We start from the raw sequence: 21,204 nt of genomic DNA, 5'->3' as shown, positions 1-21,204 counted from the left end.
AAGCTTTGGGGATTTTGGGAAGAGACCACAGAGTCGGGTAGTGTATTCCAAGCATTAACAACTCTGTTACTGAAGTCATATTTTCTGCAATCAAGATTGGAGCGGTTCACATTAAGCTTAAATCTATTGTGTGCTCGTGTATTTGAAGCTGAAGTAGTCTTCAATAGAAAGGACATTGTAACAGATGATTCTATGAGTTAAACTCAGGTCATTTCGAAGGTGGCGGAGTTCTAAATTTTCTAAACCCAGGATTTCAAGTCTAGTGGCATAAGGGCCCAGGGTAGGGGTGGTAGGGTGGCGGTTATTATTAACGAAGGTCTTCGACTGAGGGAGGTCACTGTTCCACAGATAGCTGGATGTGAGTCCCTCTTTGTGAGGTGGGGTCAGGGGATACAGGTGGGTTTGCTGATTACGTACCTGGCTTCCTGCGGCGTGACAGCAGCCCTGCCCGAGCTGCTGGAGGTAATAGCCAAGTTGGCGGTTGATACCCCCAGACTTATGGTTATAATAATAATAATAATAATATTTTAATTTGTATACCGTCCTTCTCCCGAAGGACTCAGGGTGGTGAACAGGCAGATAAAATACAAATACACACAATAGTTAAAAACATCCCTTAAAAAACTAATTTAAATTTGCCCAAATGTTAAAATAACATACTCCCCCATAAAATCACAAAACTTTAAAAACCCATCAGATTCAATTAAAATTTAAAGATAAAAATCAGGCTAGTCCAGCCATACGAAATGGGGGACTTCAACCTACCATCGCTTGGTGAGTCATCTACTGTAGCTTGGGAGTTCATGGCTTCCATGACGGCCTTGGACCTGACCCAGTTAGTTGATGGTCCCACTCACATTGGGGGAAACACTCTGGACTTAATTTTTATCTCTGGACAGTGGCTGAATGATCTAGAATCAAGGGACTTAGTCACTCTACCCTTGTCATGGTCAGATCATTCTCTGCTTCGGTTGGACGTTCGAACCTCTATCCTGCACCGCAGGGAGACGGAACTGGTTGGTTCCGTTCCAGGCACCTGATGGACCTGGAGAGGTTTCTGACGGAGCTTGGGCCACTTCCTGAGGACCTAGACCACGACTCGGCTGAAGAACTCATTGCCGCCTGGGAAAGGGCGGCGGCAGGGGCCTTGGACCGCGTCATACCTTTGCGTCCTCTGACCCGGCGCTGGTCTCGACCGGCTCCTTGGTATTCCGAGGAGTTGAGAGAGATGAAGCACTGGAAATGACGCCTAGAGAGTAATTGGAGGGCCAGCCATTCTGAACCTGATCGAACACTAGTAAGGTCTCATATTCAGACCTACCTAGTGGTGATAGGATCGGCGAAACGTGAGTATTTCTCCGCTCTTATTGCATTGGCAGATAATCGCCCAGCAGCCTTGTTTAGGGTGACCCACTCCCTTCTTACTCAGGGAGTTAGGGAAGACCCCTTGCAAGGCCGTGCTGAGGACTTTGGACAATATCTGCACGATAAAATCGCTCAGATTCAGGATGGGCTGGACACAGATTGGGTAGTTTCAGATGGGATGATGGAGGCGGTTCTTGAGGCTGTCATCTGGGAGGAGTTTGACACTGTGGCTCCCGATGACATGGACAGGATACTGAGGAGGCTGAATGCAACCACATGTTTATTGGACCCGTGTCCCTCCTGGTTGGTACTGGCCACACAGGAGGTTACACGAGACTGGCTCCAGGGAATTGTTAATGCTTCTCTGAGAGGGGGTGTCTTCCCTATAGCCTTGAAAGAGGCTGTGGTGAGACCCCTCCTCAAGAAGCCCTCCTTGGATCCAGCTGTTTTATCGAACTACCATCCAGTCTCCAACCTTCGTTTTGTGGCGAAGGTTGTTGAGAGTGTGGTAGCACATCAGCTCCTTCAGTACCTGGATGAAACTGTCTATCTGGACCCGTTCCAGTCCGGCTTTCGGCCTGGGTACAGCACTGAAACGGCTTTGGTCGCGTTGATGGATGATCTCTGGAGGGCCCGGAACAGAGGCTGTTCTTCTGTCCTGGTCCTATTAGATCTTTCAGCGGCTTTTGATAACATCGACCATGGTATCTTGCTGCGGCGGCTAGGGGGGCTGAGAGTGGGCGGCACCGTTTTTCGGTGGTTCTCCTCCTTCCTTTCTGACCGGTCGCAGACGGTGTTGGCAGGGGGGCAGAGATCGACCGCGAGGCGCCTCTTATGTGGGGTGCCCCAGGGCCGTCTTCGCCTCTCCTGTTCAATATCTATATGAAGCCGCTGGGCGAGATCATCCGTGGTTTTGGGGTGCGATGTCATCTGTACGCTGATGATACGCAGTTGTACATTTCCACTCCCAACCACCCCAGCGAAGCCGTTGAGGTGATGTCCCGTTGTCTGGAGGCCGTGCGGGTCTGGATGGGGAAAAACAGGCTTCGACTCAACCCCGCCAAGACTGAGTGGCTGTGGATGCCGGCGTCCCGGTATAATCAGCTGAGGCCATCGCTGTCTGTGGGGGACGAGTCATTGGCCCCCACAGAGAAGGTCCGCAATCTGGGCGTCCTTCTGGATGCACGACTGTCGTTGGAAGAGCATTTGACGGCCGTCGCCAGAGGAGCTTTTTACCAGGTCCGCCTGATACGCCAGTTGCGTCCCTTCTTGCACCGGGATTCCTTGTGCACAGTCACTCACGCCCTCGTCACTTCTCGTCTGGACTATTGCAATGCTCTCTACATGGGGCTTCCCTTGAAGAGCACCCGAAGACTCCAATTAGTTCAGAATGCGGCCGCGCGGGTGATAGAGGGAGCGACTCGTTGCTCCCATATAACACCTCTCCTGCGCAGGCTGCACTGGCTTCCGGTGGTCTTTCGGGTGCAATTCAAGGTGTTAGTTACCACCTTCAAAGCACTCCATGGCATAGGACCAGGTTACTTACAGGACCGCCTGCTGCTACCGGTGACCTCCCATCGACCAGTGCGCTCCCATAGGGAGGTTCTCCTCAGGGTGCCGTCGGCCAGTCAATGTCGGCTGGCGGCGCCCAGGGGGAGGGCCTTCTCTGTGGGGGCACCAACCCTCTGGAACAAGTTACCACCAGGTATCCGTCAACTCCCTGATCTTTCTGATCGCTTTCGATGCGAGCTGAAAACATTTTTGTTTCACCATGCAGGACTGGCCTAGTGGGGTTTTAATAAGGGGTTTTATTGGTTTTAAGTTCTTCAACCAACTCTAAATTTTTCTTTTAAACTGGTCCAAAAAATTGTACTAACTGTCTTATCTTTGGCTGTAAACTGCCCTGAGTCCTTTGGGAGAAGGGCGGTATAGAAATTGAAACAATAAATAAATAAATAAATAAATAAATAAATAAATAAATAAGGTATTTTGTTGTAAACAGGAGTGAAGAACTCTTCTTGTAAAATATTTCAATTGTATTAATGTCCAAAATGAGGTGTGGGTTCCAGACAGGTGAGCTGTATTCAATAATTGGTCTAGCAAATGTTTTATATGCTCTGGTTAGTAGTGTAATCTTTCTGGAGAAGAAGCTATGCAAGATTAAGTTTACAACTCTTAAAGCCTTTTTGGCGATGTAGTTGCAGTGGGCTTTGGCACTTAGATAATTTGATATGAAATCTCCAAGGTCTTTAACGGGGTGAGGGTCATTGTTCTGTCTCCCCTCACCTCAGTCCGAGCTATGACTTAATTAGCCGGTATTATCAGCTCTGGCAGCAAACTAGCGAGCATCTGCCAAGTGTCTCTGTTATCTCTCTTGATGAGTCAACCAGGAACAAACAGTACTTCAGCTCTAGTTTAAGCAGTTGATTTGCTTGCTACGAAGAGGTATAGCAGCCCTTGCTACTTTTATATCCTGTGGGGTGTGGCTCCATGACTCAGCACTTCCTAGGCCTGCCCCACCCCTGCTTCTGTTGTTCCCACCTCTCCTGCCTATGAAACCTAGGGTCCAGCCAGGCGTGATTTCCATCAGCCGGTTCTGGAGGCATGGCCTGGGAGGGGGAAGTCAGGGGACGGAGGCCTCGTTACCTCCTCCACCTGGCCTGCCTCTGGGAGCCGGTGCTCCCGAGGTAAGTCCTGATGGCCCTTCCCCCTCACTTTTCAAGTCACTTTCTGGCAGGGGGCCCGGCTCGGCGGGCACAAACACAACAGTCATCTACAAGGTAATGTCCATCGCGCTTGTATTTAGTGTTCTGATTGTTTTTCCCAATGTGTAAAACAGAGCATTTGCTGGTTGAGATTTGGAGTTGCCAAGTTTTTGACCATTCCAACACAAAGTCAAGGTCTTTTTGAAGGGTAGCCGCATTGTTGGTAGTGTTGGTGGTGTTTTGCAGCTGTTTTTTGTGGTTCTCTCTTTAAGTTTGGATACTCTCCTATTTGTAAGCAGATTGCTGGTTTACATGGGCAGATTGGTTGTCTAGAATCTTTAGTTTATGCTATTCAGTCTGAAATTAGGTGGCCAACCCAGCCAGTGTATTCTATTGAGTTGCACTGCTATCAGCCTCCTTGTTGCATGAACACCCCGCCAGAGAAGGGCAGTGTGGACAATGGATGGATCTGAGCAGTGTCAGAGCTATGGACCATAAACATGAAACTTTTGGTGTGTCCCTGCACAATAGATATAGTGCCTTTGCTGAACTTAATAGGGATACTATTGTTGTGCCTCGTCCTCCCTCCTCTCCTCAGCCAGGTCCCTCCCGTCTCCACCCAGGCCTGTTATCAGACTCTGAGTCTGATAATGAAGATGAACGGCCTGTCATGCCTCCAGCCCCTGGCCCTGGCCCCATGCCCGGAGAGGATATCAGGAGTGAACAGACAAGCCCGATAAAATTCACTCCTACAGTGTGTGAGCAGGAAGCCAGCCACGTGCTGGAATTACTGACAGCAGATCCAGATGAAGAGAATTCAAAGTGGGAGGATCCTCACTTCCAGAGATCTGAGAGGTGATGCCAGCAGAAGGAAGGGAGGGGCAGGCCTGGATAAATGCTGAGTCATGGAGCCACACCCCACAGCCTATATAAAGGACCTGCTTTTGGCATTCCAACCTTGAGTCAAGCAAAGTCTCATCTAGTTTGCTGATATCGGACTCTATCGCTGAAGTCACAACTTGGACTCCTGACTGCCCTGATAAACCTCAAAGGAATTTGGCAAAGCTGCAGAGGCTTCATTGCCATGTTTGATATGGACTTCCTTGACCCGGTCGTCGGAGGGGGAGGGGGACACGACAACTATGGTGGCAGGTTAAGCTGTTTATGATGAAAATGGTTACTCGGCTGAGTAGGGGATTGTGGGCCATCAGGAAGAAGTTGTCCTGGGTAGGGGAAGATCTGAATCAGGCATTGCAAATCAGCCATGGGCGGTGAGTAAGGTTTCTATAAAGAGAAGCGAACTTCCAGTTGGTGGTTCAGTTGTCGGAGGTGCGAATTTAGGAAAGGATATGGAAGTTTTGAAATAGCTCAGGTGTCTCCCTCGGTGCTACTCCAGCCGGAAAAAAACAATAGATACTTTGATAAGATATTCAAGAATTCCAGTAAGGACTCTGATGTATTGTTGTGCGTCCTGGCACTAATGACCTGTCCAGTAGTGAAATGTAAAATTTGTTACTACCGGTTCTGTGGGCGTGGCTTGGTGGGAGGGTAATGTGACTGGGTGGGTGCGGCCAACTTTTTTTTTTAACTTTTAAAAGCATTTTTTTCTATAACCTCTTCGGCCAAAGAGGTTGTAAAAAATGCTTTTAAAAGCTCTGATGATCCCAGTTGAGTTGCCTGATCATCAAAGGCTTTTCTTCTCTTTTAAAAGCATTTTTTTTGCCTTTAAAAGAAAAAAAAGCCTCTGACGATCAGGCAACTCAGCTGGGATCATCATAGCCTTTTAAAAGCATTTTTTACAACCTCTTTGGCTGAAGAGGTTGTAGAAAAATGCTTTTAAAGGCTCTGATGATCCCAGCTGAGCTGTGCGATCATCAGAGGCTTTTTTTTAACTTTTAAAGGCATTTTTTTTCCGACTGAAAAAATGCTTTTAAAAGTAAAAAAACCCTGATGATCGCGTGGCTCAGCTGGGCATGGGGGGGGCAGGGATTTTTGCTAACAGTTCTCCGAACCACCTGCTGCCATCTCTACCGGATTGGCCAATCCGGTCCGAACCGGGAGCATTTCACCCCTGGACCTGTCCCAATAAGATGTACTTTCTGTGCAGAACGTTTTCCAGACTTTGGGGCAGGAACTTAAGAGGATAGGCTATAGTCTTACTTTTTCAGAGATTTTACCTGTATATAAGCAATATATACGCGGTGGCTCAGTGGCTTGTCGATCAAAAGATCGGCAGTTCAGCAGTTCGAATCCCTAGCGCTGTGTAACGGGGTGAGCTCCCATTACTTGTCCCAGCTTCTGCCAACCTAGCAGTTCGAAAGCACATAAAAAATGCAAGTAGGAAAATAGGGACCACCTTTGGTGGGAAGGTAACAGCATTCCGTGCGCCTTTGGCATTTAGTCATGCCGGCCACATGACCACGGAGACATCTTTGGACAGTGCTGGCTCTTTGGCTTTGAAATGGAGATGAGCACCGCCCCCTAGAGTCAGGATTGACTAGCACATATGTGCGAGGGGAACCTTTACCTTCACCTTTAAGCAGCAAAAAGGAAAGAGCCAAAGGTTAACATAAGTTGGAAAAATCTTTTTGTTACACTCTATGAAAAGTCTCTCTTTTATGCAGTTGGTGAGAAAGATAAACAGCTCCTGCCTTCTTTTCCTACAAGGTTTGCTTGTATCCAGCTGCAGTTCTTGGGTTGTTCTGAGGGCACATTGGAGATTTTTCAAAAAATGTCTCATAAACACTGCATGAAAGCAGAAGTACTTTTGACAATCTGCATCTGTCTGAAATAAAACTCTAGAGATTTATTTTGTCTCAGCCTTGTTTACGTTAGAGAGCTTCGTGTTAAGTTTATTTCTGGCTCAGCAGGGTGAAGTTGCACTCGAAATAAAATGTATCTTTTTCTTGCCATCTCCAGTGAATCACTCTAGAGCAGTGGGTTCTCAACCTTTATAGTGCTGCGACCCCTTTAATACAATTCCCCACGATGTGGCAACCCCAACCGTAAAATTATTTTCGTTTTGAATTTATCGCGCCTGAAACAGTATTGGCTAGCGATCTGAACTGCTTGCGATTGCCTTGAGGACGGAGGCATTAAAGCGGAGACTCCTGCCCTATTAAGTTTATTGCGCCTGAAGCCAGATTAGGCTAGCGATTGGGAGTGATTTCAGCTGGCTTGAGAGGAAGACATCAGAGCAAAGATTTCTCTCTTTTTTAATTGATCACGCCTGAAGCCAAATTCGGCTAGCGATTTGAAGAGCCTGCAGCTGGCTTGTGGAGTCAACCATTGGAGCGCGATTCTTTGACTCGCAAGTATACTTTCCATATTTCCGATGGTCTTAGGCGACCCCTGGCAAATCGTCACTCGACCCCCAACGGCGTCCCGACCCACAGGTTGAGAACCGCTGCTCTAGAGTTTGTGATGGTCCTTCTTTTCAGGAAGAAACTCTTACTTCACCCCACTACCCAACACCGGATGCTGTCATCCCGAAATATCTGCAGGCATGTATTATGTATATCATCATAAACACCTTTGCGTCTCCTTGCTTAGCATCAATAAAACATTAAACCGAAAGCTCATCGCATGAATACTTTCAAAGGGAAAAGTCGACTGACAGCTTTTGTGGCTTCCTCTCAAAGGAACCGCTGAGATTTTTTTTTTAGCATACCAAAGAAAAGAGAAAAAAAAAGGGAAAGAATTGCACAGAGCATTAATTAAGGACACAAATGTTGCTGTCGTGTAAGCAATTTTATTTCGTTTTGTTTTTGCAGCAGGAAAGGGAGAATTAGGTAGGGAGAAATGAATTTTATAGGAGATCAGAAAGTATGGGACAGTGTATTAAAATTCCTTGAAAAAGTCATGGGAATTAAAGAGACATCAACTTTAAGTACAGACGCTGGAGAAATAGCTTTAAAATTCACAGAACCAGAGAATATTCTGGTTGTACTTCAAGTCACTCCAAGTTCTGCCTGAATACGTCTCCACGCATGTTTCTGAACCCCTTCAATTCAGTTCATTTTTGCAGGGGGTTTGCATAATTCACATGCAACTCATCCATGTAGTGACTTCATGAGACCATCTGTTCATCATTATTAAAAGACAAAGGTTTCCCCCGTCCAGTTGTGTCCAACTGTAGAGGGCATTGTTGTACAATTTCTGTAGTCATGTGGCCAGCATGGCTATACACCTAAGGCGCATGGAATGCTGTTGCCTTCCCACCAAAAGTGGTACCTATTTATCTACTTGCAGTTGCATGCTTTCGAACTGCTAGGTGGGCAGGAGCTGAGGCAAAGAATGGGAGTTCATCCTGTTGCACAGTGCAAGCCAAGATGCTGTGTTGAGGGAGAAATGGCTGATTTCCACTACAGGAATTTCATTCCCTTTTCGTTTTCTGGTGCTTTTTTCTGAGTTAGCTTAGAATATTATTTTGTCATGCAGTACTTTTTTGTAGAGTGCGGTGATGAAATGTAAACTTAGTTTGGCAATGGATGTGAAAACAAAGGATGAGGAAGATGCTGTTGATTAGTACAGGCTAACTGGACCCATGGATCTTCAGAGATATAATCCAAATATTTTAATTCCAATTAATCAAAATATTAAAACAAACTTTTGGTTAAATTACCAGGCCAAACTTCCTTTACTAAGCTAGCTAGGATTTATTATGAGCCATGATGGTGCATGGTTAGAATGCTGACTCTGTCCACTGCCGGGAGTTCGATCCTGACTGGCTCAAGGTTGACACAGCCTTCTGTCCTTCTGAGGTCGGTAAAATGAGGACCCAGATTGTTGGGAGGCAAATATGCTGACTGCAAACTGCTTAGAGTGGGCTGTGAAGCACTGTGAAGCAGTATATAAGTCTAAGTTCTATGCTACTATAGTTCATCTCTGACCTCTTGGGCTGCATGGCACACAACAAAATTACTGTAATAAATTTTAAATTCAAATCTGGATCCTTCAGTGCAAAATGATATTCACTGATAGGAATATCCCTGAATTCTAGCCCTGCCAAGGCTCTGAAGAATCCTTTGCATAATGGTCCAAAGATTTCAAGGTAATGTACCCAAAGCATTGTAGGACCACGTCAAATAAGCTACCTCTCAATGTAAATAAAAAATAGAGTCTCAAGCAACAAATGCTGGTAGGAAATGCATTTATTTAGAAATGGTGGAAAATGGATCTATAAACTGCTACATTTCTATGCAAGTTTTGCTATCTACAGTATTGGCCAAAATTTGGAAAAAGTGTATTTTCTAAAACTAGCTAATAACACCACTTTGTTTTGGAGTAGTACCATAACATTATATATCAATGGAAAGATAATTGAATCAAGAATGTAATGCAATAACTTTTATGAAGGATTTGCTATTAGAATAGCAGTTACAGTATAAAGAAGAAAAGCAAAATAAATAGGAAAAAATGAGATATACAAAAATTATCACCGTGTCAGTTAATTGTTGGGTAACCCTTAGCATGAATAACGGCCTTACAATGTCTTCCCATGGAGTGAACCAAGTCTTTTAGTTCTGCAGCTGTTATCATGTGAAACCAAGATGGAAGGATTGCTTCTATTAACTAGGTTTTAATGCTGTGTCGCTTCTGACTAACAAGTTTCTTTAGTCAGCTCCATAGATTTTCAATTGGGTGAAGGTCTGGGCTATTCCCAGGCCATTCCAGCAGTGGAATAGGATTATCTTGAAACTCCAAAAAAAAAAAAGTGGTATTATTAGCCATCAACCCTCAAAATTACACTTTCCCCAAAAGGTTTCCACAATTTTGGCCACTACTGTAAGCTAAGCTAGAGAAGACTTGGAAGATGGCAACATCTCTTTGATGCTGGATCGTAAAAGCTAAGTGGTATTAAGTCTGGCCACTACTTCAGTAGAGGACAGAGGAAGGGCTCCAAGGTGGTTGGTTCCCAGTGGAAGAAGGCAACTTCCATTGGAAGACAAGGCTGAAATCAACAGAGTAAAACTTGACTTTGGATCTTCTTGCTGAAAACAGGGGAAGTTATTGGATTAGGACTTTCTTGCCATACGCTAGACTGTATGTGCGATAAACAGAGTAAGCTTTCTTTTGTCAGCTCTATGGTGGAATTCTTTTTCTTCCTCCAACCCAACATCTGTTAGATGTTAAATTCGCAGATGATTGACCAGCCGAGATCGCAAATTCTATTATGCCACTGGCCATTTGGGTGCATTTCCACACATTTTTCGTAACCAAGGTTATTCGGTTCTCCTGGAGCCCAGTTGAAAAATTGTAGGGGATGGCCATTGAGATCCTCAAACTTGTTTTTAGCTGAGTTGTAAGTGATACCCAGAATTCCCTGTTCCTTACGCCATGCTACTATTTCTTGGAGGGCGCTGTTCTCGGCCACATTCCTTGGCAAGGCAAGTTTGCCATTCATGTGTGCGCAGTTGGCAGTGGCGGCCTGGAAATCTCCCTTAGAGTCACCTCTTTTGAACATCTTCTCACCCACAATCACTCCATTGGGAGCCAGGGCAGCTAGAAGGAAAGAGAATTGCAAAACATTGAAATACCGTCTTCGCTTATGCTGCAACATGCCAATGCGCCATGATTACATCTATGGCAGATTAGTGGAAAGGGAAGTTTTTTTCAATAAAATATAAAACATGGCCAGGAAAATAGCTCATCAAACGATGGGCCTACGCTCCAAAATAACTTTGTATCAACAAGCAAATCGGATGTCGAATTCATTTTTAACTGGGAGCCATTCGTGGACTACTACTTTATACAATGATTTCTACCATATCCAAAATGTGGGTTGTTCTAGATCGGGGGTCGGCAACCTGCAGCTTCGGAGCTGCATGTGGCTCTGTGGGCTCTCTGCTGTGGCTCCCTGTGATACCACGACTAGCTGGCCCCACCCCTCGCTCTCCCCTCCCAGTCACTCTCGCCTAGCCTGAGAAGATAAGGGTAATGGCGAGGGATGGAGAAGCAACTGGAGCTGATTCTCCAGCACCTTACTCTTGCTGGAGCCTCTTCCAGCCCTTGTTGATGCCAGACATGCCTCTGTTGCTTGGGGAGATGCGTAACCTGCTCTCCACCCTGAGACACTGGCCCAACCTGGACAGTATGGAGAAAACCCCAGGAGTGCTAGGGCAAGACAGGGAAATGAGAAAATGATGGAGGAGAGAATGAGAGAGAGGAAAGAGAGTAACACATGAGAGAGAGAGAGAGAGAGAGAATGGGGAGAAGGAGAGAGACAGAGAAATCAGAGAGAGCTGGAGGGAGAGAATGAGAAAGATGGAAAAGAGAGAGAAACAAATGAGAGAGAGAAGGAAGAGAAAGAAAGAAAAAGAAAGAAAGAAAGAGTGAGAGGAAAAACAAAAAAGAGGGAAAGAAGGAGAAATGAGGGTGAGAAAAGGGGAGAGAGAAAAAGAGAGACAGAAAAATGGGAAAATGATGGAGGGAGAGAATGAGAGAGAGGAAAAAAAGAAACAAATGAGAGAGAGAAGGGGGAGAGGGAGAGAAATGAGAGAGCTAGAGGGAGAGAATGAGAGAGAGGGAAATAAATGAGAGAGAAGGGGAAAAAAGGAAGAAAGAGGAAGAAAGAAAAAAAGAAAGAAGAGAGGGAGAGGGGGAGGAAAAAGGGAGAAAAACAGAAATGAGAGGGAGGGAGGAGGGACAGAGGCGGGGGAGAGAGAGACCCATTTCCCACAGAAAACACGCCTACCTGGGTAGGCATGGCTGGGGGGGGGTAATGTGACTGGGTGGGAGTGACATTGAGTTAGTCACGCCCACCCAGGTTTTGTGGCTCCCAGTATTTTCTTTTCGGTGGGAAATGGGTCCAAATGGTTCTTTGAATGTTTAAGATTGCAGACCCCTGTTCTAGATTTAGAGATATTTAGAAATATTTAAAGATATTTAGAAATATTTTACAAGAAGAGTTCTCCATTCCTCTGAAAACAACAAAATATCTTATCCCACCAGACTTGAAATCCTAGGCTTAGAAAACTTGGAACTCCGTCGCCTTCGACAAGACCTAAGTTTAACTCATAGAATCATCTATTGTAATGTCCTTCCTGTTAAAGACTACTTCAGCTTTAATTGCAATAATACAAGAGAAACCAACAGATTTAAACTTAATGTTAACCGCTTTAATCTATATTGCAGAAAATATGACTTCTGAAACAGAATCATCAGTGCTTGGAACACTTTACCTGACTCTGTGGTCTCTTCCCATAATCCTAAAATTTCACAGACAAAAGCCAGGAAAAGCTCCAGGCCCAGACAAGATAACTCCTTCTTGCTTAAAAGTCTGTGCTGACCAATTGGCCCCCATCTTCACCCATATTTTCAATAAATCACTAGAGATGTGCTATGTTCCTTCTTGCTTCAAACGCTCTACCATCATCCCAGTGCCGAAGAAGCCCACCATCAAGGAACTGAATGACTACAGACCAGTTGCTCTAACATCTGTAGTCATGAAAACCTTTGAAAGGCTAGTGCTTTCTTACCTGAAAACCATCATGGATCTGCTCTTAGACCCCTTGCAATTTGCATACCGAGCAAATAGATCAACAGATGATGCTGTTAATATGGCTCTGCACTACATCCTACAACATTTTGAGTCTCCAAAGACCTATGCAAGGGTCCTTTTTGTAGACTTTAGTTCAGCATTCAATACCATCATTCCAGACATTCTTCTAACTAAGCTAAACCAGCTACAGGTACCGGAACAGACTTGTAAGTGGATCACAAGCTTCCTAACAAACAGGAAGCAGCAGGTGAAGCTAAGCAAGATCACATCAAATACCTGTACAATTAGCACAGGGGCCCCCCAAGGCTCTCCCCACTTCTCTTCTCTCTGTATACCAATGACTGCATCTCCAATGATCCATTTGTTAAGCTACTGAAGTTCGCAGATGACACAACAGTGATTGGTCTCATTCGAGACAATGACGAATCCGCATATAGACGAGAGGTCGAACGACTAGCCTTGTGGTGCAACCAAAACAATCTGGAACTGAACACACTCAAAACCGTAGAAATGGTGGTAGACTTTAGGAAAAACCCTTCCATACTTCCACCTCTCACAATACTTGACAACACAGTATCAACAGTAGAAACCTTCAAATTTCTGGGTTCTATCATATCGCAAGATCTCAAATGGACAGCTAACATCAAAAACATATTTAAAAAAGGACAACACAGAATGTTCTTTCTGCGCCAACTCAGTAAGCTCAAACTGCCCAAGGAGCTGCTGATCCAATTCTACAGAGGAATTATTGAGTCTGTCATTTGCACCTCTATAACTGTCTGGTTCGGTTCTGCAACCCAACAAGAAAAACACAGACTTCAGAGGATAATTAGAACTGCAGAAAAAATAATTGCTACCAACTTGCCTTCCATTGAGGACCTGTATACTGCATGAATCAAGAAGAGGACCGTGAAAATATTTGCAGATCCCTCGCATCCTGGACATAAACTGTTTCAACTCCTACCCTCAAAACGACGCTATAGAGCACTGCACACCAGAACAACTAGACACAAGAACAGTTTTTCCCCGAAGGCCATCACTCTGCTAAACAAATAATTCCCTCAACACTGTCAGACTATTTACTGAATCTGCACTACTATTAATCGTTTCATAGTTCCCATCACCAATCTCTTTCCACTTATGACTGTATGACTATAACTTGTTGCTGGCAATCCTTATGATTTATATTGATATATTGATCATCAATTGTGTTGTAAATGTTGTACCTTGATGAATGTATCTTTTCTTTTATGTACACTGGGAGCATATGCACCAAGACAAATTCCTTGTGTGTCCAATCACACTTGGCCAATAAAATTCTATTCTATTCTATATTCTAAAAGCTTTAACCAAAAACTTTCTACTATTGACCTCACCCCATTCCTAAGAGGACCATAAGGGGCGTGCATAAGCGCACAAACATGCCTACCGTTCCTGTCCTATTGTTTTTCTTTTCTTCTTCCTATATATATATATAGAGAGATGCTTATACCTCCTAATATTTACTCATATATATGTTTATATACTATATAATCTTTTTATATGATGTTGTGACCAAATAAATAAATAAATAAATAAATAAATAGATTATATTTCAAATGAAATAAAAAAAAAATCCCTAGGCTGGATCTGATTTATTACAGCTCATTGCTCTGGTGAGTGATTTATACCTTGTTAACTAGGTATTCTTATTTTAAAGCTTAACAACTTTAAATTGTGTTTTTTTTTTATCTAAAAAGAAAACTAATGTATTACACAACTTGAGAAGCAACTGATGATATATTGAAAAGTGTAACCTCCTTGACGTTTCCATCTCCATGCTTTACTTTACCCCGACACACTGTTTGCTACCACTGATCTCACAGCTGCCTTGAAAGCAAGATAGGGTTGTCCCTCATTCATGTTTGGATGGGGAACCGGCAGGGAAACCCAAGGTTGTTAGCTAGATCAAGATGTGGAAACACACATGCCAGAAGTGCCCAACCCCTTCTCCCAAACTTCTTACCTTGTTGAACTTTGATGAAGGTAGCTTTGAGAATGTCCATCTGAATCTGAAGTTGTTTTATTTGCAATCGCAGAAGTTCAAGCTCTGAATGGGAATGGAATTGAATTAAACTTCCTCATTGATATCAAATTCAATTAGAGATTCTTCAATGCAAAGAAAGATATTTCTAATAGCCATGACCTTGGAGAGCATTTCCATCTAGTCAAAAGGACTCAATAACTTGACCCTCCTTCCTAGAGTTCTTACTTCAGGCACCCAATGATTGGATTTGTCAGATCTATTTTTAAAAAAACCTTGAGGGTTATCTCATACGTTTTGAAGCAGGAAATAGGATTGGAATTAAATTAAAACGAATTTTACTTTTAGGAATATATGAAAAATAGTATTCTATCTTTGGAAGTATATCCTTCATAACTATACATTCTTGTGGAGTCTGTCACGTAGGTATTCACCAAACGTTGACTCAAAAATTCATGCAAAAGATGCCCATTCATGATACAAAGAGATATTTTGGGGCTTATAGGTCCTTAGAGTTTGGGAGCTTAATACCGCAGATATTTCTTATATGCATATTTAAATTTGGGGTGAGAAGCACCTCCATTGATCCCTGATATTATTTTTCCTTATGAATTTTTCTACAAAACACAGTGTCTTTATTGGTTGAACACGAAGCAGATTAACCTTCGTAATAAGACCAAAGGACGTTCACCAGCCTCAAACAATAGATATCCTGTCTTCTAGTGTTTTAAGCAGATTTCAACCCAGCTATTGATAGGAAGGCTGGTTGGGCAAGTTTTGCCTGTAGAAAATAGTGACTTTTAAATCTCTCCTTCATTCTGGATGGACCACAACTATGTTTGCCTGAGCAGGAAGTTTATTAACTCAGTGGATGGCAGGTGAAATAACTGCGCCCTTGTTTGGAACAGGAAGTAAAACAACTTTGTGTAAATATACACAGGTTCAAGAAATGAAAAAAAAAAACCCAACAAAAAAAAATCAGTTAGCCAAGGACGATTTGGGGAAGGTTTCTGTGAGAACAAGAGACGAACAAGAGGTCCTGTTCCTTTTTCTTTAAGAAGCAGAAGATATATCAGAAGAGGAAAGGAGAAAAAGGAAAAAAAAAACATCACAAAATTTCTGCAATGTCACTTTGCTGTCAGAGCTGAAGGGATGCTGTCCTTTTGATCCTTCAAACAATCCCAGGCCTGTAAACCAGATGTGGTCACCACAGTGATATCAAAGTTCAATGGTTTGGACCTTGTACAAATACAAAGAGCAGGAAGAATGAACTTGGTTGTGATGTTAACACAAACCAAGACAGAGTCTGTTGACAAAGTCATTAGGTGGTGGAGTTTACACACAATGCTGAGCCATAGAGCAGAGTTAACAAAGCTCAGTGGCTGAAATTCTACATCCCATTAGCATGGATGTTGGAACCCAACCAACATGCTACAGCAACCTTTTGAGGGGGAAATGAAAGCCAATTGCCATTTCTTCAGCAATGACCAAAAGGAAGCTGGCTGAAGGATGTGTGATTCTAATATCTTATGATTTGGTTTGAGCAGGATCGTGGCTCAATGTAACAAGAAATCTCACTAAAGTAGAGGGAGCTAAGCAGATTCCTAGCTCTCCCCCCAGTCTATCTCACTAGAATGTTTTGAAGATTAATCGTAATTTGAAAAAGAGCATAATCTGAAAGGGCCTGAATTCCTGACTCTGTCAAGTGGCCTGGGTCCTCAATGGAGGGGAGACATTATTTTGGTTAATCGATTAAAGACTCCACTTCCTCTCCCCCATGTGCATCTTTCTCCCTCCCTCCCAATTCTTGTCAATCTTAATCAATTCAATGTCACTATTTATTGTTTTATTGTTTTTTCGGGTTTTAATGATTGTAAGCCACCTAAAGTCACCTCCAGGTGAGATGAGGCAACACAATAAATTGAATAAATGAATAAATAGTGTGTCAACTCATAAAGCATTCCTGGTCTGCTCTCGAGTTGCCATAGGCAGGAGTGGGGGAAACTGACGAGCAACATGGCAGCAACCAGAAGCACATTCCACCCATACCTTTCTCAAGGCTGCAGCCTAGGTTACCAGAGCCAGCCGGAGAGGCATGTTCTCTACAGCCTGTGAAAGTGCTCAGTTGGAGAATGTGATTTATGACATATTCTGGGAGGAGGGAGGAACCAGTTGGGATGTAAATTACATGGGGCAGAGCTGGCTCCACTTGGGTATGTGCCAACATGTTGCTCTTAATAAATAATTGGATTTCTTTTGAAACTTGGCTTGAGGGTCATGAATTAGGGCATCTGTTGGAACCCTGAGATAGTGCAGTAGTTAAATTACCTTCTATGTCCTGTTGGTATTTGTATCATAAATAGTCCCTTTCCCCTTCCTTTAATTTTTTTCCCTCCCAGTTTGTCCCAGCCCCCTCTTTTGGGGGACTGGGGGTAGAGTCACAGTATTTTTTCATCATAGTAAATTATTTTTCTGGAAAATGAATCTCACCACTTGTTCCACTCCCCAGTTTATCTTTGTTTGGTGCAGAGATAGCCAGAAGTTCTGATGGACTTGAAAATTGTTGAAGCCCTGGTGATTTTATAAGAGAAAAACAGATTGACTGTTCAATGACTCAAAGGAAGACTTTCCACTCCTACAGTGTTATTATCAGCCAAAGTTCCTTACCTGGCACTAACACTTCAAACTTTTTAAATCATGAGATAATTTTGCTGCTACTCAGATTTTACTTCCTAATTCTTGCTAAGCCTTCTACTCTACTGGTTGGGTTGTGGGAGGGCCAGCGACACCATGCATGTCACAACATCCTCATGCAAACTACGTGGACATTAGTGACAGAATCATGGCTTGTAGCAAACATCTATAATCTAGTAAGCATCATTGAATTATTGCTTATGCTCCGACTACAGTGTGTTGCTTCTCCACACAGATTCAAATGATTGGATCAGAAACTGATTATAGCAATCTCAACTTTCTACTTATTTGACAAAAAAAACCACACAAACCCACCGCTTTTTCAAAATTTTGTATCTGAGCTATTAGTACAGTTAATAAGAGTACAGTTATTAAATTGCTTTAATAACTGTACTGTCCTATTATAATTTTTCTTCTACTTTGTCATATCTCTGCAATCGTTCATCAGTACAACAGAACATCATAACTGAACTTGGCTTAGAGGGTTATAAGAAGACACAAAATATCTGTGCCCTCCTTCTACGCATAAAAGCAAAACAAAACGGCATGCTCTCAGATGTTTAGATACCTTGAATGGCCATTTCTCTTCTGGGGTCCCCATTGTTAGGTGCACACACAATTAACATGCATGCCTTTTGGAGCCAGTCTTGAGGAGAAATAGCTGGTTTGGAGGTTTTTTGGAGCGAGACCTCCAAGGCCAGCTGAAGAAGCATTAGGAATACCAGCATTGTTGGGATGTTTGGCCTAAGATGACAAATAATAATAATAATATAAAACCAATTAACCTACATTTGTCAGTATCTGAATATGGAACCAGTACCTGAACAGTTAATTGTAGAATCCTGGTTGGGTATCTGGGGACCAGAGGTGGTATTCAGCTGGTTCTGACCGATTCTGGAGAACCGGTAGCAGAAATTTTGAGTAGCTTGGAGAACCGGCAAATACCACCTCTGGCTGACCCCAGAGTGGGGTGGGAAAGGAGATTTTGCAATATCCTTCCCCCAGGAGTGGGAAGGGATGGGGATTTTGCAGTATCCTTCCCTGGAGTTGGGTGGGAATGGGGATTTTGCAGTATCCTTCCCCTGGAGTTGGGTGGGAATGGAGATTTTGCAATATCCTTCCCCTGCCATGCCCACAGAACTGGTAGGGAAAAATTTTGGATTTCACCCCTGAGTCAGTGTCCTGCTTATGTAGCAATAATCAACGGAAGAAGAAAAACAGAAGATACCTTGAAGACAGACTCATCATGAGTTGAATAAAGGAAATCCTTTAGCAGAATGGTCACCCAGCTTCTCTGTGTCTCTTTACAAGACAGGATTCAGAGAAGAAAAATGCCACAGAAATTATAGATAGATAGATAGATAGATAGATAGATAGATAGATAGATAGATAGATAGATAGATAGATAATTTCTAATCTGTATTGCTGCTTCTATTTGAAGAGTAAAATTGGTGTTGAACCTTGGGAAGAACCAAGTTGAAGTCATTGTTCAAGTTTTCATTTGACCATGCTGGGTGATGATGAGGAAATCACTCTCTCTCATTTCAGCCTACTGGATAAGGAATGACACCTTCAGCATCTTTTAAAAAGGTGCAATCTGTCTCTTTCTCTCTCTGTTTCTGTCTGTCTTACTACTGGTTCTGTGGGTGTGGCTTGGTGGGCGTAGCAGGGGAAGGATACTGTAAAATCCCCCTTTCCTCCCAACCAGCTGGGACTCGGGAGGCAGCGAATAGATGGGGGCGGGGCCAATCAGAATTTTTACTACCGGTTCTCCAAACTACTCAAAATTTCCAAATCTCCAGAACTGGTCAGAACCTGCTGAATACCTCTGATCTGTCTATCATCTATCTATCATCTATCCATCCATCCATCCATCCATCCATCCATCCATCCATCCATCCATCCATAACTGTCTGTCTGTCTGTCTGTCTGTCTGCCTCTCTTCTATCTAATCTACGTCTGCCTGTCTGCCTGCCTGCCTGCCTGCCTGCCTGCCTGCCTGCCTGCCTGCCTGCCTATCTATCTATCTATCTATCTATCTATCTATCTATCTATCTATCTATCTATCTATCTTCTATCTAATCTACATCTTCTATCTATCTATCTATCTATCTATCTATCTATCTATCTATCTATCTATCTATCTTCTATCTAATCTACATCTATCTATCTATCTATCTATCTATCTATCTATCTATCTATCTATCTATCTATCTATCTATCTATCTATCTAATCTACATCTATCTATCATCTATCTATCTATCCATCCATCCATCTATCCAATAGCTGATGGAATAAGGAGATGCCAGTTTCAATCCCAGCCTTCATCACTGTAAAAAGTATACATGGAATTAAGTCATGCCTTGAAAAAGGGAAATGCAGGTGCTCAAAGTTATTGAAATAGCATATAGCAATATAGAATTGACGCTTACCTTTCTGAGGTCTTCCTTAAATAAAAACAAGCATTCTGATGGCTCAATCAAATAAACTCTGAGTTCTATATATATATCTAGAAATAATCAGCAGTCTGCATAGAAAAATACAGCAGCCATTTTTTTTTACCTAACTCTAGCTCTTTGTATTTGATAAAAGCAAATATTTAGTGATAAACGCTTAATCCATTCCCAGGTTTGGAGAGTCCCAGTCCCTGAAGGTTGTCGGCTGATTGATTGACAGATTTAGACAGGAATCACCAATGCTTTTACATGAAGTATCTCTTTTCAGGGTTGAGTCAAAACTCAGGCCACTTACTTTGTGATTTCCAATGTTTCACAAGCGTCGTGGGAAGAATAATTTGGTAGACTTTAAAGTTTCCATTTATAGACAATGGCTTATGTAACAAGGTTTCACATTTCACACTCACATTTTAAGAATAAATGTTCTGAGTCACCATATTCAAACCACATTTTTCAGCACAGCTCAATGTCACAGGGCTGTGACGTCCCCGTTGCTTCCTTATTGACTCTTGTAAGAATATTAATCACAAAGCAAGTATTGTTGGGGAGTTTTGAAGCATAAGCAAGCAGTACTCTGGCTCTTTAGATCTGCTGCAAGCAAATATTTAAGGATAAACTCTCAATCTATTTCCAGTCTTGCAGAAATGGCTGTAAAGATTCCCAATTGACTGACTGATTTAGAAAGGAATCACCAGTGATTTTACGTCAAGTATTTCTTATTTCCATCAACACAATTAATTATTAGTTTTCCTTGTGGGTCCAAATAGAGTTTTAGAGAGGGATTTTCTTCTTCTTCTGAAATCTTTTCTTTTGTTTTGTCAATTGAGAAAAGAGCTATTTTAATAATGCAATGGAAGAAAATAAAATTAAAATTGCACTGAAATGTCAAAGATTTAATAAACATTAAAAATGGGTAGTTTGGGATGTTTTCGCATAAGATTTATTATTCTTGCACATGATCCTGTAAAATCTTAAGGTGAAATTGCTTTAATATTAATGAATAGGATAGGGTAGGGTAGGGTAGGGTAGGGTAGGGTAGGATAGGATAGGATAGGATAGGATAGGATAGGATAGGATAGGATAGGATAGGATAACAGAGTTGGAAGGTACCTTGGAGCAGGGGTGAAATCCAGCAGGTTCTGGAGAAGTGGTAGCGGAAATTTTGAGCAGTTCGGAGAACCGGCAAATACCACCTCTGGCTGGCCCCAGAGTGGGGTGGGAATGGAGGTTTTGCAATATCCTTACCCCAGGAATGGGGAGGGAATGGGGATTTTGCAATATCCTTCCTCTGGAGTGGGGTATGAATGGAGATTTTGCAGTATCCTTCCCCTGCCATGCCCACCAAGCTGCGCCATGCCATGCCATGCCATGCCGCGCCATGCCATGCCATGCCGTGCCATGCCATGCCGTGCCATGCCATGCCACACCATGCCATGCCACACCATGCCACGCCACGC

General features: G+C 43.1%; 1 protein-coding gene across 2 annotated transcripts; it reads right to left on the bottom strand.

Annotated features, from left to right (window-relative positions):
• Positions 1-7,801: 7,801 nt before the first annotated feature.
• On the bottom strand, positions 7,802-20,139 carry LOC131201397 (pulmonary surfactant-associated protein D-like). Of its 2 annotated transcripts, none has more exons than XM_058189245.1 (5): positions 20,043-20,139; positions 17,859-18,034; positions 17,087-17,167; positions 14,579-14,662; positions 7,802-10,574 (listed from the first exon to the last, which is right to left on the bottom strand). In XM_058189245.1, exons 2-5 carry the CDS (start codon positions 18,016-18,018, stop codon positions 10,195-10,197), a joined length of 705 nt encoding a protein of 234 aa, XP_058045228.1. In that variant the 5' UTR covers positions 18,019-18,034; positions 20,043-20,139; the 3' UTR covers positions 7,802-10,194. The 2 variants fall into 2 exon arrangements, with proteins under 2 accessions (XP_058045228.1, XP_058045227.1); XM_058189244.1 differs by lacking the exon at positions 20,043-20,139 and adding an exon at positions 19,724-20,032.
• Between the last annotated feature and the right edge of the window lie 1,065 nt (positions 20,140-21,204).

Source organism: Ahaetulla prasina, chromosome 6 (assembly GCF_028640845.1).
Source record: "Ahaetulla prasina isolate Xishuangbanna chromosome 6, ASM2864084v1, whole genome shotgun sequence".
Classification (NCBI taxonomy): Eukaryota; Metazoa; Chordata; class Lepidosauria; order Squamata; family Colubridae; genus Ahaetulla; species Ahaetulla prasina.
Note: the sequence above shows the minus strand (reverse complement) of the source record. Positions and strands in the feature narration are given on the sequence as shown.